A 17,173-nucleotide genomic window follows, 5' to 3' on the forward strand; every position below is an offset into this window, starting at 1 on the left:
TATGCACGAATGCTTATTTAAAAAACTATCCTGCATTAAGTAAATCTACTGTTCATGTAAGTCATAGTATCAGGTAATAATGATCTATTTTCACAATACAACATATAGCTTTTTTATATATTTATTGGACATAAAACATTCTAAGTTTAATGATTTCTTTGGTTAGTTTGAATGAAATTACATTTCAAACATTGAAACATTTTATGTGGACAGCAAATTTACATGTTCATGCATGTTTGATAGTACACCATAATAATTCAACAATCAGTACGGCAATAATTCACTTGAAATATGTAAATCTCAAAATGAAAGTTTACCTGTTTGAAAAAAAATACATCAAAGTATAATATACAAATGATGTATAAATCTGAAGATATAAATATATATATATACAAATTATCACTCTCACCATTTTCATACAGTACATACGCAAAACAGTTCTGGAAAAAAGAAACGCAAATCCCAATGTTTCAAGCTGCCATAGGGATTATTTAGCATTCTTGATAACTAAATAAACGGAGATGCCAAATTTGATATCAAACCATTGCATATAAAATTCAAAATCCAAGAGCACTTCATATCTTACAACAACACACACCAGAGAATTAAATTTGATAATATTACAATGCTTCATCGAAGTGGGATTTGGTGCTTCTGCTGCTTCAATGCTTTGGGATTGTGGGTAGTGTAGTTTTTGATTGGGAATTCTTGAAATCAAACTGACTACAGAAGCATACAGTATATTATCACCCTCGGAGGAGCTCAAGGCACGACCATATCAATGGTTTTATGTTATCAATTTATCTATTAACGAGTGCATCTTTAAACAATAACTAGCTGATATTCAACACACAGAATTTGGTTATTTATTGCACCTCAAAATTATATTGCATAGGATGTCAGCTGTTGACCAGCCCCTTTATTGCCCAGCCTAATTTTGAAAAATTTTACATAACAGAAAAAAAGACAATCATTTTGTTTCATTTACAGTATAAACTACAGCATATACCAACCCAATCTCATGAGAAAATGTAACTATTTTATGAGGTGGTGATTTTGCATTAATTCCTACAACGTGATTTGTATGGAGCCATGTTTTATTTTATTTATTTTTTACGAAGGACCACCCTTAAACCTACCAGGCGAAAGCAGATCGTACGGAAACATACAAATGAGATCATATGGATTCATACTAATTAACCACCAAACGTAAAATAGTTATGAATTGCTATGAGAGTGTGTTGTTTATACTACACATTTAATTTTCCCTATCATGATGAAACCCCAACCAAACAGATAAACATACCCTCAAGGCCAGGCTTGGGCAACTTTGGCCCTAGAGATCCACTGTCATGCAGAGTTTTGCTCCAACCCTAATCAAACACAACTGAACTAGCTAATCAACGTCTTCAGGTCCTACTAGAAAGTTGTAAGCAAAGTGGATCTCACCTGCCTATAACTTTCTAGTAGAACTTGAAGACCTCGATTAGCTTGTTCAGTTGTGTTTGATTAGGGTTGGAGCAAAACTCTAGGACAGTGGATCTCTACAGAGTTGCCCATCCCTGCTCCAGGCTAATATTCAGTAACAGTGGTTCCCAACCCTGTTCCTGGAGTGTCCTCAGCACTGCACGCAAGTAAAGACTCAAGTTACATGCATCCTGTCACCATTTAAACTGCCCTGTCAGTCATCTTGTCACAGATAAAATCCTCCATATTCAATTTCCTACTGTATCAGTGAGAAATATATTAGCATCTGATCTGCCAGTTGTGGGTCTTTCATGCGGAGAACTCTCCTCGTGTTTGCATAACGATGCATTTAAAAGATAATGACCAAACGTATCTTCAAAGTTCAGATGAAATATAATGTGGATAACACTGAATAAACATCTTTTCGTCAGGTTACATATTGAATATTAATCATTCAAACCCCATATCTAAACCTCTCTACTTAACACATATTTTTTTTACTCTTTTTATTTGTGTTTGTCTAACTGAATCCTCGTCCAACATGCAATGGGTTGTGGGCAATATTAGCCGTTAAGAGTTTGCACGGATCTGCACTTCGGATTCTAACCGGAAAAAGTAGACCATCCTTGGAATCCTCATTTCAACATACTACGATTTGCGACAAATTCATTCTAACGTCAAAAACTATTTAGGACGAATAGTATGCGAATTTGGACGCAGAACAAGACCTCAGATGTGTGTTTCAGATAAGAGAGACAAAAATGTGCAGTGTTGGTGGTAATCCAGGGATAGTGTTGGGAACAACTGTTCAGTAACATATAATACATTTTGTAACTAAATTTTACCTTGCTCAGAGACAAGTACCTGTACTTGTTTCTATGGGAGATTTGTTACTACTGTTTGTGTGACAGACAGAAGCTCATTCAGCAGTCCTGGTGCTCGCTGCAGGTCGAGGAGACGCCAGCTCTGGAGAGGAACAGCTTACCGCTGGGACAAACACACACCTCAAACATGTCGTACATTCCCTGAGAATCACCTGAAGTTCGGGCTTCTCCCACAGGTAATGTCGGCAGACGAACAGATTCAGCATCTAAGATCAGCTGAAACATACAGAAACCCCAATAATGAGGCATCCAATGAAATAAGGATTAACACTTTGGGTTAAAATACTATTCATTTAAAGGGTTCATGACGTGAGGAACCAAATTAGCATTGATCTTTTGACATATCCTGCAAGTTTCTAATATTGTTTCACTATTATACACAAAATATTACAATATTTTACCCGTGGTGAACTCGTTCGTTTAAATAAGAGTAGAGTTCTAACTCAGTAGGAATATTAAAATTTCACCCTTTCAATTTTTTTACAGATACTGTTTGTGTATAAAATTGACATTTGTGTCCTATCTCAAGCTACTCTACTGTCAGCTCAAGCTTTTGTCAAATCTGTCATGTGTCCACAACATCGAATCTAGCCCCGTATTTAGGGTTACATGAACCTCAAGGGTCACATTTTACAGTACTACAAAAATCCATGTCATGACCCCTTTAGATAAAAGTAATACTGCTATCATTAACAACCATTTTAGAAGAAAATAAGGAAGAATAAACAAGAGACTTTTGCTAAAGTCTACTGTTTATCCTAAGAAGAAGACATAAGTAGTCTCACGTGTGTTCAAACTAGACATGTTAATGTGTCAGACTGTGCTCAGATTTGCTAAAACACCAATGTTGCTAAATAACAGCAATAAAAAGTCCTCGAATTCCTTCAAAACCAAATTATATGAGTTATGCTAGATCAGGGAATGGTGAGTAGCTCCATCCATGAAAAATCGAACAAAAGTCTTCAGGATTCCTTGAAAATCACAGACAGGTGTGCTTACCAGTCCTGCAGTTGAGTGTAGCTGAATGTCAAAATGTGCCGTCACGTCAACATTTCCAGCCAAGGCTTTGATGTGAACGCCTTTTGGGGCATCCATGCTGAGAGAGCGCGTTGGAGACTCCAGTCTTAAATGACAGGGGAATGCATTGAGTAGTTACCGCGCTGAACAATACATCGTTTGGACACAAGATGGCCACAAAATACTCTCAAATTCATACATGGAAATCGGAAGGAAACTGCATTGTATTTAGGCCTATTTGGGAAAGTTATTTTTGGCTAAGAAAAAAAAAAAAAAGAAGCTTTTGTTGACAACCAGATGCCTTCGTGACTCAGGTCTTAGACATCAAAGATCACAGCTGGTTAATGCCCTGTTGGAAACTTCTATAAAAGTTATTTCAGGGAATATACTCAGTACCATTACTTTTAATGGGCTGACATTTTTAAGCAATAATGTTTTTAAGGGGGCGGGGAGACAAATATATCACAGCATATGCAGAGACAAAATTGGAGCAAATTATAAAACGCTAAGTTAAAGTAAGCTAGTTAGTTTTAGTTTATAAGCAAATAAGTTTAACGACCAAAATCCTTTATTTTTACAGTAATGGCAATCAGTATGGGAAGAGATGATGTTATGAATTATGTAGTGTATTCTTACTTTAGCTCTTTGTTGAGGACTGCTTTGACCAGAGGAGTCTTAACAGAATGCTCAAAGAAAGCACCTTCTGGACCTGTCCAAACACAAGAACACTTACAATCATACAAAGAAAGTGTAAAACTCAGTATCAGATGTGACATTTCATTAGAGCGAATAATCACATCATTGCAATTATTTAACAGAATACAGATTATGACATTGGACAAATACTGGTGTAATGAAAACATGTCCAGGTCATTATTTCAGCCTAAAATCTAAAGAGAAATTATCTCTCGCTCTCTCTCTCTCGCCACACAGTATATATATATATATATATATATATATATATATATATATATATATATATATATATGTGTATATATATATATATATTAGTACCAATGTATATATATATTAGTACCAATACTTTTCTGCATTGTTTATTTTCAATAAAATTCAATACAATTATTTTTCAGTTAAAATCAGCATATATTTAAGATGTGGAACAAATACTACATTCATGCGTAAGCAATGTACAATTTAAATAATAACATGTAATTTTTTCACATCACAGTAATGAGACTTGGCATGGAAATTTGCTAAATTTTGCGTTAAAAAAATCAATTATAGAAAATAACATAAGGGTCCTGAAACAGCCTTCATTCTTAAAATAAAATATCATTTCTTTTTTTGACTCTGGGGTGAAATATGATTTAAAGAATGGTCTTGGCAAGATTCATGAAATTCACCTAAGCATAACAAAAATCGAAATTGCTTTAGGCTAGTTTGGATGAAGTATTAATATTTAATCTAGTGTGTAAACCCACTGTGAATCATGAAATAGCGGATATGTGTTGTTAAAGCCAGAGCTGTTGTTTGCGAAATCTCAGTTTTAACCACTGTGTTAAAGCGACTGTTTCATACGTTAAATACTAACTTGGCTCTTCATACATTTTAATGAATATTTGCAGTAACACAATAAAGTGCAACAGTACTTTTTTAATCATTATAACAATACTATTAATACATACACAGCAGATCATCTTTTTTATTTTCTTTTTTATTGTACATTATACATGTCTGGTTTCAGGCTCACCTGTTACACGGAGCTTTCCTTTTCCCACAACAGCTCCATTTCCATCTGCATAAAATAATTTTTCATCATGGTTTGAACTGATGTTGAAGTGTTGGCCGAAACCCTCAGCCTGACTGGGACCTGCGAACAGAATAAAGGAGAGAATGTAGACAAACATCACACTTTTTACCAAAAGACAGACATTTAGTTTCATTAAATGTTCAATTTCACTCTGAAATATGTCACATTATGAAAGTAAAACGGGTTGTGAATGCTATTTTATGTTGCGGCTGTGCTACTAGACATTAAGCAAATGTCCACTTTATTAAGCAAAATCATGAACTCAACCAATAAATATACATTATGCATCTACCCAGACAGCAAGATAGTGTCGGCCAAGATCCGGGACCGAGTGGAATCCACGTGTACCGGATGTGGGCCAACACTATGTTGCTGTTTGGGTATAATATATAACCAATAATACATTTTGTATGTCTCATACCTATGGACACACTTCCCGTTACATCACCATTGGCATTGCGGGCATTGAGCGTCACATTCTCAGAGGAGTGCACCAGAAGAGCTGAATCCTGTTATGAAGAGAAGAAAGAGCAAAATGGGTGACTAAATCTATCTATCTATCTATCTATCTATCTATCTATCTATCTATCTATCTATCTAGTCTGTATATCTATCTGTCTGTCTGTCAGTCTATATCTATCTATCTATCTATCTATCTATCTATCTATCTATCTATCTATCTATCTATCTATCTGTCTGTCTGTCTGTCTGCCTATCTCTATCTATCTATCTATCTATCTATCTATTTAACTATCTATCTATCCATCCATCCATCCATCCATCCATCCATCTATCTGTCTCAATTTAGCTATCTGTCTGTTTATTTATCTGTCTACCTGTCTATCTATCTATCTATCTATCTATCTATCTATCTATCTATCTATCTATCTATCTATCTATCTATCGGTCTGTCTATCTATCTATCTATCTATCTATCTATCTATCTATCTATCTATCTATCTATCTATCTCAATTTATCTGTCTACCAGTCTGTCTGTCTGTCTGTCTGTCTGTCTGTCTGTCTGTCTATCTATCTATCTATCTATCTATCTATCTATCTATCTATCTATCTATCTATCTATCGGTCTGTCTGTCTATCTATCTATCTATCTATATGTCTGTCTGTCTGTCTGTCTGTCTATCTAGTCTGTCTATCTGTATATCTATCTGTCTGTCTGTCTATATCTATCTATCCATCTATCCATCTATCTATCTATCTATCTATCTATCTATCTATCTGTCTGTCTGTCTGTCTGTCTGCCTGTATGTCTATCTATCTATCTATCTATCTATCTATCTATCTATCTATCTATCTATCTATCTATCTATCTATCTATCTATCTATCTATCTATCTATCTATCGGTCTATCTATCGGTCTGTCTATCTATCTATCTATCTATCTATATGTCTGTCTGTCTATCTAGTCTGTCTATCTGTATATCTATCTGTCTGTCTGTCTATATCTATCTATCTATCTATCTATCTATCTATCTATCTATCTGTCTGTCTGTCTGTCTGCCTGCCTATCTCTATCTATCTATCTATCTATCTATCTATCCATCCATCCATCCATCCATCTGTCTCAATTTAGCTATCTGTCTGTTTATTTATCTGTCTACCTGTCTGTCTGTCTGTCTATCAATCTCAATTTATCTGTCTACCTGTCTGTCTGCCTGTCTATCAATCTCAATTTATCTGTCTGTCTGTCTGTCTATCAATCTCAATTTATCTGTCTGTCTGTCTGTCTGTCTATCTATCTCAATTTATCTGTCTGTTTATTTATCTGTCTACCAGTCTGTCTGTCTGTCTATCTATCTGTCTCAATTTATCGGTCTACCTGTCTGTCTGTCTGTCTGTCTGTCTGTCTATCTATCTATCTATCTATCTATCTATCTATCTATCTGTCTGTCTGTCTGTCTGTCTGTCTGTCTGTCTGTCTGTCTGTCTGTCTGTCTGTCTGTCTATCTATCTATCTATCTATCTTTCTATTTACTCTTACTTCTCTGGAGTCGATTTCCTCAGCATAAAGAGGGAACAGAAAGTCTGATTCTCCCTCCAGTCTCAGCCCATCTGCATTGACTTGCAGGTATCCCATGCCTTCCTGAAACAGTCAATAACACAGAGAGCTCTCAACATTCGTGTGACTTCATGCAACATCACAACTGAAAATGCTCATCTAAATATGTAGGAATCCAAATATGGATTCATATTTCTATAAAAAAAAATCAATCAAATGTGTGATCTAAAGAGCTTTGAGTAAAGTCATCTTACTGTATTGAACCACATAACTCGCAGGATCCAGATCGTAAGGGCAAAGTTCACCACCAGGATGATCAGGAGAAGCAGAACAAACAGATAGAGGCAGCGTTTCCTCCAGCCGTAGATGCCGATCATGTAGATGTACTCCGAGACTGAAGCCAGGGTCCCAGAGTCATCTGTGGTGGTGAGGTACTGCTCACGCACCATCTGACAATCAACATTAGTGCTTAACTCATTAGTCAAGAATCATTCTGATTGAATAATACGTCATGCAACTCTATCAAAATGTAAAACTACAATTCATGAAAGTACGCGTGAAATTTTTACAACCTGAACTAACATAACTTTGTTAAAAGTCTTATTAAGAAACTTAGGTTACATTGTTACAGTGTAATTATATATTTAAGTACTGAGTAATATTAAGCAACTACATGTACTTACTATAGGGTTAGGGTAGGATTAGGTTTGGTTGAGGGTTAGTTGCATGTAATTATGCATAATTTACTGTTATTGCTATGGTAAGTACATGTAACATATGTAACAAGGACACTGTAAAATAAAGTGTTCCCGAAACTTAGTAACCTTGACACGCCATGATTTTTGTTCTGTATGTAGTTCACATCATATGACTTTGGTAAACAAAAGTTTTTCAAATATTAATAAGCATTGAAGCGGTTTTGTTACAAAACTCTTTTTATTCTCTTAATACCAGGTGTAAATGAGGCCTTTGAGTACACTAAGTATGCTTGAAAAGACTTTTGATATACTAAGAAAGTACACTCATAATACTTATGAAAGGGGAAAAAATGCAATCTTCAACATGGCGAAATAAGTGCGCCTTCTAAATGAAATAAAACTTTCAGCATAATTACTCCACATTACTCTAATATGCCGATTTTCTGCAAGAAACATGTATTATTACTATCAATGTTAAAAACAGTCGTGCTGATTAATGCTTTTGTGGAAACTGTGATGTTATATCAGATATAAAATATTAATATTTTGTAACATTATAAATGTCTTTACTGCTACTTTTAAATTTAATGCAGCAGTTGAATAAAGTTTTTTTTGTTCTTATTCTTAAAACCACATTGGCAAATGTTTAACATACTTGTAACCAGCATAGCATCAGCCTCACATTTATTTGATAAAATGTAAATCTCGTTATTATATATGCTGTTTTCTGTCAAAACAGTGATCGTTGAGATTTTGTCAGAAGGAAGTGTAGCACAGCATTTACTTTGAATCAAATGCTACTGTCAGATGAAGGAAAAACTGACACAGCCTTCATGTCTCCCCATGGCAATTCATCCAAACATTCCTTGGGTTTAGACTTGCATGATCCAATTTCTTTCTACTCCCATTTAAAACATAATTACCAGCCAGAAATTAAACATTTATATGATATCAGTGGCTGCAGAGGATCATTAAAGTCCTACAAGAAAGTAAACATCTTGACTCCACAAGTTGCTCGCAGACAGCCTCTCTCTTTCTCTCTCGGTCTCTCCCTCAGGACTTTTTTCCATTAACCCACCCTACCGATGCTCTTTCACTGTTTCCAGCCTCATCTAAGCTGCCAAGAGAAGAAATTACAGCAGAACACTGTCTTTCCAAACCACCAGAGTCTGACTTTGTTTTAAACAGAGATTCCAAGATCCTCGTGGTGTCAAAGCCGGACCTGATCAAATATCGGGCGAACCCAGGAAGATTGAGCTGGCGTGATATTGCGCTGTTTCTGTGGAGTTGTGCTGGAGGATAAACAGTTATAAGGTGGGAAAACCAGTTCTCTGAGGAGCCCAGATAAGAGCTTGTGGAGAGAGGCTGTGGGCAAACATAACAAGCTGTGTGAAGTTCTCCCCACTCAGTCTAATCTTGCAGTCTGCATAACTCCAGCGCGCCGTAATGCCTCGGCCCTCTAAAAATAGGTCCCAGGACTGTGCTCTCGTTTTAAAGGGGAAAAACAGCCAAAGTGTTGGAAATAATGATCAGAGCGCAAACATTATGACTGGGAATTTATTTTTTCAACCTCAGAAGTCAGAATATTTCTTAATTTCATAGGCTGATGTTATGATTTTGACAACATGAAAAAAGGGATAAAGATACAATGCTGTGCAAAAGTAAGTGCACCCCATTAAAAAGTTGTTAAACGTGTGCCATTTTGATACATACATGGATAACATTAATGATTGTATAATTGAACACAACAATGGTCATTGTTTAGACAAAATACTGTTATATTGTGATCATAAACAGCTTTAATTTGCCTTTCATTCATTTCTCTAACAATTCCACATATTCTGGCCATTCAAACATTATTAGTGATGAGAAACAAGACATATGTTTTAAAAGATCAAGTCATGAGTCAAACTTGACTGAAAGAAAAAGAGTTGAACTTAAAGTGTGACTTACCCTTGCTGTTTTAGTGTGATCGGACACACTCCTCTGCAAGCTAAAATCTGCTTGTGTTGCGCAGCAGTGCTGGAGTCCTCCGATCCGTCTGTCTGTCAAACCCTCGACAGCTGCCTTCCATAAATCTGATTCTGGATCAGTCTCTGTGCGGACACCCTCCCCAAACCTCCCTTCAGGATCTCACATATCCTTCAGAGGTCTCTACACCTCGCGTTAAGTACATGCAAGACTTTACTGAACACTTGATAATGGATTCATTAGCGAGACTCAAACACCAGTAGCTGGTTGTGTTGTTTCTCAGGGAGAGAGGGAGGGAGGGAGGAAGGGTAGAGCGCGCGGGAAGAAGGAAAAAATGACTGTCAAGACAGCATTTTCTGCACTTGTTCGACTTTTCGGCATGTGAGTCACTTTGTAAGCATGAGCTCTAGAGAGGAAACTAAAGTTAGCGGCTTCGCTCATTGAGGATCAGCTTGTCTGTTGGTCTTGCTCTATAAAGGAGTATTAATAGATGCGTCTCTCTCTGCCAGCTGCAGCTTCAGGCTTGTTATGCACTGAGTTTTATGTTGTATCTCTAACATAGTTTGCAATGATTAAGAGTCAGAATGGTCCTTATGAAAACTGGTATAAAACAAAACCCAAAATTAGTTAATCCAGAGATGGAAATAGGAGCTCCACACTGTTATAACAGGGTCCCACCACCGCAGGTCCTTAAAAATTAAATTCAGTTGTATCAAAATTGAGGTCTTAAAAAGTCTTAAAAAATTTGAAGAGGTCTTAAATTTGAGGACAGATAAACAGGAATTGCGATATGGCTTAAAGTTTTTGGGCTTTTAGTATGAATATGTTAGCCTTACTTACTGTTATCTATAAGCTAGTGTGCTCCAAAACAATGACAGAATTCGCATTTAGAAGAAATAAGCATTCAAAACTTAAGAGTCTCTCTCACTTCCACCAATATGGATCAATGATTTTGATGACATCACTCTGCACTTCAGCCTCTCATTCGATTTTCTGTCCAATCAAATGCTCTCTAGAATCTTAGGAGTCCCGCCCCCTGCATTATAAATAGATGCTGGAACTGCAGCTAAAATCGTTCACTCTTCACACATTTACGAATTTCTACATGGCATATATATATATGGCATATAGTGCACTATATAGGGGATAGGGAACGATTCATGTAAAATATGCTTTCCACTGGGGAGAATGAAGTCTGGTTTCATGAACCGCCGCTGCGCGCACACAGTCTGCTCCGGTCCAGAAACACTATAGCACAGAGCGCATTATGTGCAAGTCGGCGCAGACCAGAACAGAGATTCTGCACAGAATGTTCCATTTTAAAGCAATATGGGGGAGATTAGGAGGAGAAACAGAAAGCGATTAAGAGGAAACTGCGGCTTTATCGAGCTTTGATATAAACTAAACGCTATTGGCTATTAAAAAAATGGAAGGAGCTCTGCGATATGTCCCACCCTGTCTTCCTGTTTCAGCGGAAATTACGTCAACACATTGAATAACGCTGCACGTTTCAAGGCACTTCAGTGGGCCGTTAATGTGATTATTAAACCCCAAACGGCGAAGATTTAACTGTGAGCGGCTGCATGTTTCAAAGTAAAAACGCAGAGCTGTGTCATGTTCTGCAGGCTCGCGGTATCAGAGCACAATCAGTGAACACTGCAGATTTATGCCAAGTGATTGCTTTGATCTACTGTTGATGAATTACGACAATGCTCATGGTACTGTTTATATCATACATGGAAACTCATCGCATTTCTAAAAAGTGCAGATATAGGCCTACAAGAGTTACCAGGGTAACTAACTGCTATATTTCTGCTATTCCATAAGCACCACCTACTGGCAGAGAGTGAAATTGCATTTTCAAAAAAAAAGTTTAAATCTAAATATTTTGAAAGAATGCTCACTAATATCATTCTTAATCAATCTAAATGCTGATTTGCTGCTCAAAAACATTTATTAATATTATCAATGTTTAAAACGGTTGTACTGCTGCATTTTTGTGGAAACCAAACATTTTGAGAAAATGCTACTTTTTTTCAGGACGATGAAAATAAAAAAACAGCATTTATTTAAAATAGAAAACTTTTGTTACATTCTAAAAGTTTTTTTATTGTCAATTTTGATCAATTTAATGCATCTACGCTGAATAAAAGTATTAAGCATCCTGAATGGATAAAATGAAAGCATCTTAAAAGGACGCTGATGGGCAGAATGAGAAACCGTAGTGCTGTCAAAGCTTACGCTGGTGCATCGTGCACATCCTGTGGCTCTTTCTGTATTCAGGGTGGAGGCAGAAGTGGGCAATGATAAGGCAAACAGCTGACCACATCCATCAATAGCTGACCCCTGACTTCCCTCAGCCAGCAAAGACAATGACGGGTTTCATCTCACTTTTATTTACCATTCAAAGCTGTCTGTAGCAAACAGAATGTATAATAAAGACCTGACTAAGCCCAGTGTTGGAAATGCTCTGTAGAAGGGAAATATCTGTATAGACTAAAGGGAAAAGACTGTTTCTCGTAAATGTGTAAACAAGTAGAAAATTAGCAGAGAGCAAATGAAAATATAACACAGAACAAAATTAGTATCCACATAAATCCACACCTGAACATCTAAAGCTCAAGCTACCCTTTTTGAGTTGAAAGTATACCAAGAGCACAGCTCTGACATTTTAAAGTGTGAAAACAAATGTCTGTGTTCAATTAGACATCGACAATAGCTTATATCCTCATATTGCAAGCTTCACTGTGCATAAAATGTGCAAATTGTAACATAATTAGACCGTAAACCAAATTGTATTCTATAAAATAGGATGAATTCAGGTTATTTGGGACACTTTTTACCATCATCTCAATGGCTAAAAGTGTCACAATCGACCTGAATTTACCCTAAGTGTAGTACCTAATCTGATATGGGTCATTAAAAGCAGGGAAGGCAATTATCAGAGAGGCTAGCAATAGCGAGCTAGCTTTGAAAGCACAAGATCCCACCCTCCCTTCAGAATGTCTCCAAAACCAGGCCTCTTTCAAAACACAGCAAACAAAAGCATCACGATAGACTGCGGTAAACTACCTCATATCTCAAAGCACATAACATTACAATAATAATGAACATAAACAACTTAAAGAGCACTGACCTGTATCACCTGCAGATTCATTTCGCCGGTGATAGTGTTGCGATTGAAACGCATCAATTTGAGTCACGAACTGCTCCGAGTATAACGTCACGGGTTTCCATCTCTTACAAATTACAGTATATGGTGTGAACGCAGCATAAGCTTGTTGTTTTGGTTCAGGAGGAGGAACTGTAAAAGGTGGCTGCTGTTTCAGTTGCGGTGCTCGGTGACTGACGTCTGTCTAACTCTGTCATGAAACGCGCTTATGACATGTGACGCCTGTGTAAGCAGGTGCGCGGAGGTATGGAAAAACATATGTTGACAGGCAGGTAGGACATTCGGACCGAATGCAATGATTGGACGAACATTTTATGATCCTACGCCTTCTACAGATTTTCAATCAGGCAGCAACATGAAAAAAAAAAAATCTGTAACAAATCACATACCGTGCCTTTAATGGCAATGGAGATTAGTCTGATATAAAGCATTTTAATAATAATCTTGTTAAAAGGTTTAATATATATATATATATATATATATATATATATATATATATATATATATATATTATTTTAAATTATATGTAATAAGTAAACTAATGTAAAATGTAATTTTCACAGGTTCTTCTGGGTTTGTATTTGCAGTAGGCCTACCTGAAAAGTACCTGTTCGTTAAGTTTGTTTCTTAATTTGCTCTTTTATCTCTGCTCAGAGAACACGATTCAGGGCATGAAGAACAGGAGGTCATCGGATGAGTGTCTTGTCGTCTTTCTTCGTGTAGACCTTGGTCTTTTGCTTTAAAAACTATTCTAAACTAACGACCATTCAAAATCTTTATAGCCTACTCTACTGAACTTACATTGATGCAAGAATGTTCAAAATATTAAATAAGAAGGTAGCATTACTATAGTTAAGAATTATATAACTATTCATAACTGGGATTATTTACATATTTCACTTAGATAGGTAAGTTATCTGTTAGGAATGTTCTGATAGTTCGTCACTATTCCCACGAAAGTTTACATTGCCTCCAGAGGGCGCGTGGGAGCTCAGAAACACGAATCTAATTCAAACTGCATGTAGATTTTGTTAAATCTTTCAAATTTGAACATTAAAACATTAAAAAATAATGAATCAAAGATTGGCAACTAAATTTAAATTTAAATGGGCACAAAATATATATTTTTAAATTAAATCTTTATTATGACTCATCAGAAACAACCGTGATTAGTCCATCCTGAAAGCGCGGAGGAAAGTAACAGATACCATGTGACAGCGCTTTCTCTTTACTCTTCTTCAGTAGCGGTTTGGATAATAATTTACACCGTAATAAGAATGATACTGGAATCGAATGATAAATTAAGTACGTTAAAATAAGATAATTATTACAGGAAAGATGCTGGAAATAAAATACAAGCCTTGGCCAATCAGTGCGTTCGATGGGCAGGGTTTTATGGGAAATGTAGTTTCCAAAATCAAACTATTAACACATTAATTCAACCCTTTACAAAAAAATAATAATAATAATACTGCACGATAATACTATTGTTATATTTAAAATATAATGTATGTATGCGGTCTTGCATTGTCTGCCTGTATTTTTTCTACTTTATTTCCGTTTATTTCCCCACGCCACAAAGTCACATGACTGCCCCTTTGACAGGAAGAAAATGGCGATCTTCAGTGTATATGTTGTCAATAAGGCTGGTGGACTCATCTACCAATACGATAATTATGTACCTCGAACTGAAGTCGAAAAAACGTTCAGCTTTCCTCTTGATTTAGTTTTAAAGATTCATGATGAGAAGGTAGTTGTGTCATTCGGACAGCGGGACGGGATCAGAGGTGGGTGTTTATGTGTCTGCAAACCATCCCATGTATTAATACACATTTGTAGGTCAGGTAACCTTCTGTTCTTGTGAATTAAATGAATTGTTTTCTTTTGTGCAGTCGGTCACGCGCTTCTTTCCATTAACGGAGTGGATGTGAATGGCAAGTACACGGCTGAAGGGAAGGAGATACAGGAATATCTGAAAGATCCTGCTAACTATCCGGTGTCCATCAAATTCGGCCGACAGAGACTCTCGTCCAATGAGAAACTCATGCTGGCCTCAATGTTTCACTCGTGAGTAGATTTTCTTAAATAGATATTTCACTACTTTATTGTAATGTTGTTTCAAACCTGTATGATTTACTTTCTTCATTGAAACACAAAAGGCTGTATGAATGCATAATATCAGAAATATTTATTATTTTTATGAATGTTGAAAAGAGTTGTGCTGCTTAATATTTTTGTGGAAACTCATACATTATTAATGATTTTAAAGTCTTTAGATTTAGAAGTCCTTTGCAACATTACTTACTGACTTTAAATTTGTGAACAGTTGTGCGATATATATAGATAAACAGAAGCATAGCAACCATACATTTTTCATCAAAATGCTGTTATATATTTTGAAACTGACTTGTTTTTATTAGATGTGTCTTTTCCTGTCTTTTCTAAGGCTGTTTGCCATTGGATCACAGTTGTCGCCTGAAGTTGGCAGCTCTGGTATTGAAATGCTGGAGACGGATATGTTTAAACTGCACTGCTTTCAAACACTCACAGGTCTGTGTTTTTTCTTGTTGAAATGACAAAATGATATGAAAGGTGCAGTAAGCGATTTCTGAGAAACACTGTTGATATGTGAAATCAACCCAAACAGACACACCCCTCCCTTCATTGCAATATTCAAGAACACGCAATGCAAGAGTGGATGTCTCTATCATAGCTGAAGCGAAGCAAAATAATGCTCCGCGAAAATGATGAACGAAGGACAAAAAAATTGACATACAGCACACAAGAGTTCAAGCAAGAGTTGGTTGTTAGTCGTCAGCAGCTCCCGACAAATGACCCTCAAAACTGTCCTGTTACTAGAGCTAACATTACAACAACAGCATATCTTGGTTCTGTGAAACAGCAAAAGCAATGTTACTCACGTATGGAGAAGAAACAACACAACCTCAGTGTTTGTTTTCAGGCCTTCCCACTTCAGTCTCTCCAGCGCTGGAAAGCTTTTCTAATATTAACGCGTGTCCTAAAGCTCTTGCCTGATCCTAACTCTTCTTTTTCCAGTGATATTCCTCTGACCTTTTCTCTTTTGTAATGTCTCTCTGCAATCGCTCTTATTACAGGCTTTCTTTAAATCTCCCTCTCGCTCACTCTCTCTCTCTCCTCCCCCATCATGAGTGGACACGCCCCCTACTGCTGATTGGCTCACTCTCTCTCCTCCCCCATCATGAGTGGACACGCCCCCTACTGCTGATTGGCTGCAAGTGTGTTGTGCTGCTCGGTCCGATCCACTTTCAACAGCGTTTCTCAGAAATCGCTTCCTGCACCTTTAAGTCATAGAATGATGTGTTAATTTGGTGCCAAACAAAACCAGTGATACTGACAGAACTTTTTGTTTGTTTTTTTGCAGGTATAAAGTTCATTGTATTGGCAGACCCTCGGCAGTCTGGCATCGATGCCCTCCTAAGAAAGATTTATGAAATCTACTCAGACTTTGCGCTGAAGAATCCTTTCTACTCTTTAGAGATGCCTATCAGGTGTTTTTTTTTATTATTACAAACATTATAGATTTTATGAGCTTTGCATGCAGTTCAATTTGATGCTAGTATTTGATGCAACAAGGTTGTGTATAACAAAAAAAAAAAAATGCATGATTTCTTTCAGATGTGAGCTTTTTGACCAAAACCTAAAGATGGCTCTGGAAATAGCAGAGAAAGCTGGGACATTTGGACCCGGATCCTGAACCGGACTTGCATTGAGCGTGTTCATCCACCTGACAGGATCTCCAGAAGTTCTGCAGTCAAACCTGTCCAGAGAAATGATTGGGTTGCTGGCATAAGGATTTCCATCCTTTCCAGGCTTTTTTCTCAAGCTTAAATGATTTAACTCAGTTTAAGACCACTGTAACCGGCTCTTTTATGATCTTTTTCTTTTTTAAATGAAGTCCCACATTTACAGTGAGACAAAACCTTTGTAAATAATGTACATGTTTACAGTTTAAGTTTGTAATGTGATCTTGTGCAGAACTTCTAAACAAGATGGAGGAGCTCAACATACTTTTCTTTGAAATATGTTTATTGGTGTCTATCCAAATGAAATTAAATTAATTTGCGTTCTGTCAACAGAATATAATAAAAAGTCTACTGTATCTCGGATCCTTTCAGTCCAAAAGTTTAAAAGAA

The 17,173-nt window shown here is 36.6% G+C and overlaps 2 protein-coding genes across 2 annotated transcripts; one reads left to right on the plus strand and one right to left on the minus strand.

The window, feature by feature from the left end:
- Positions 1-126: 126 nt before the first annotated feature.
- Positions 127-10,284, minus strand: sgcg (sarcoglycan, gamma). The gene is made up of 8 exons (XM_084419709.1): positions 9,809-10,284; positions 7,412-7,606; positions 7,140-7,241; positions 5,561-5,648; positions 5,080-5,199; positions 4,005-4,077; positions 3,351-3,474; positions 127-2,567 (listed from the first exon to the last, which is right to left on the minus strand). Exons 2-8 carry the CDS (start codon positions 7,604-7,606, stop codon positions 2,391-2,393), a joined length of 879 nt encoding a protein of 292 aa, XP_084275835.1. The 5' UTR covers positions 9,809-10,284; the 3' UTR covers positions 127-2,390.
- Positions 10,285-14,577: 4,293 nt separating this feature from the next.
- Positions 14,578-17,139, plus strand: trappc4 (trafficking protein particle complex subunit 4). The gene is made up of 5 exons (XM_084419711.1): positions 14,578-14,785; positions 14,891-15,065; positions 15,445-15,548; positions 16,402-16,528; positions 16,656-17,139. The coding sequence occupies exons 1-5, from the start codon at positions 14,611-14,613 to the stop codon at positions 16,732-16,734; spliced, it is 660 nt and encodes a 219-aa protein (XP_084275837.1). The 5' UTR covers positions 14,578-14,610; the 3' UTR covers positions 16,735-17,139.
- The last annotated feature ends 34 nt before the right edge of the window (positions 17,140-17,173 follow it).

This window comes from Rutilus rutilus (assembly GCF_951802725.1).
Source record: "Rutilus rutilus genome assembly, chromosome: 9".
NCBI classification, from domain to species: Eukaryota; Metazoa; Chordata; class Actinopteri; order Cypriniformes; family Leuciscidae; genus Rutilus; species Rutilus rutilus.

Bases quoted from the DNA above. Each gene is read 5' to 3' on its own strand.
- sgcg (XM_084419709.1), bottom strand. From the start codon at position 7,606: ATGGTGCGTGAGCAGTACCTCACCACCACAGATGACTCTGGGACCCTG. The intron at 5,200-5,560 runs GTATGAGACATA...TTCTGTTCGCAG, and splicing joins AACGGGAAGTGTGTCCATAG to GTCCCAGTCAGGCTGAGGGT. The intron at 3,475-4,004 runs GTAAGAATACAC...CTGTCATTTAAG, and splicing joins GTCCTCAACAAAGAGCTAAA to ACTGGAGTCTCCAACGCGCT.
- trappc4 (XM_084419711.1), top strand. From the start codon at position 14,611: ATGGCGATCTTCAGTGTATATGTTGTCAATAAGGCTGGTGGACTCATC. The intron at 15,066-15,444 runs GTGAGTAGATTT...GTCTTTTCTAAG, and splicing joins CTGGCCTCAATGTTTCACTC to GCTGTTTGCCATTGGATCAC. The intron at 16,529-16,655 runs GTGTTTTTTTTT...GATTTCTTTCAG, and splicing joins TCTTTAGAGATGCCTATCAG to ATGTGAGCTTTTTGACCAAA.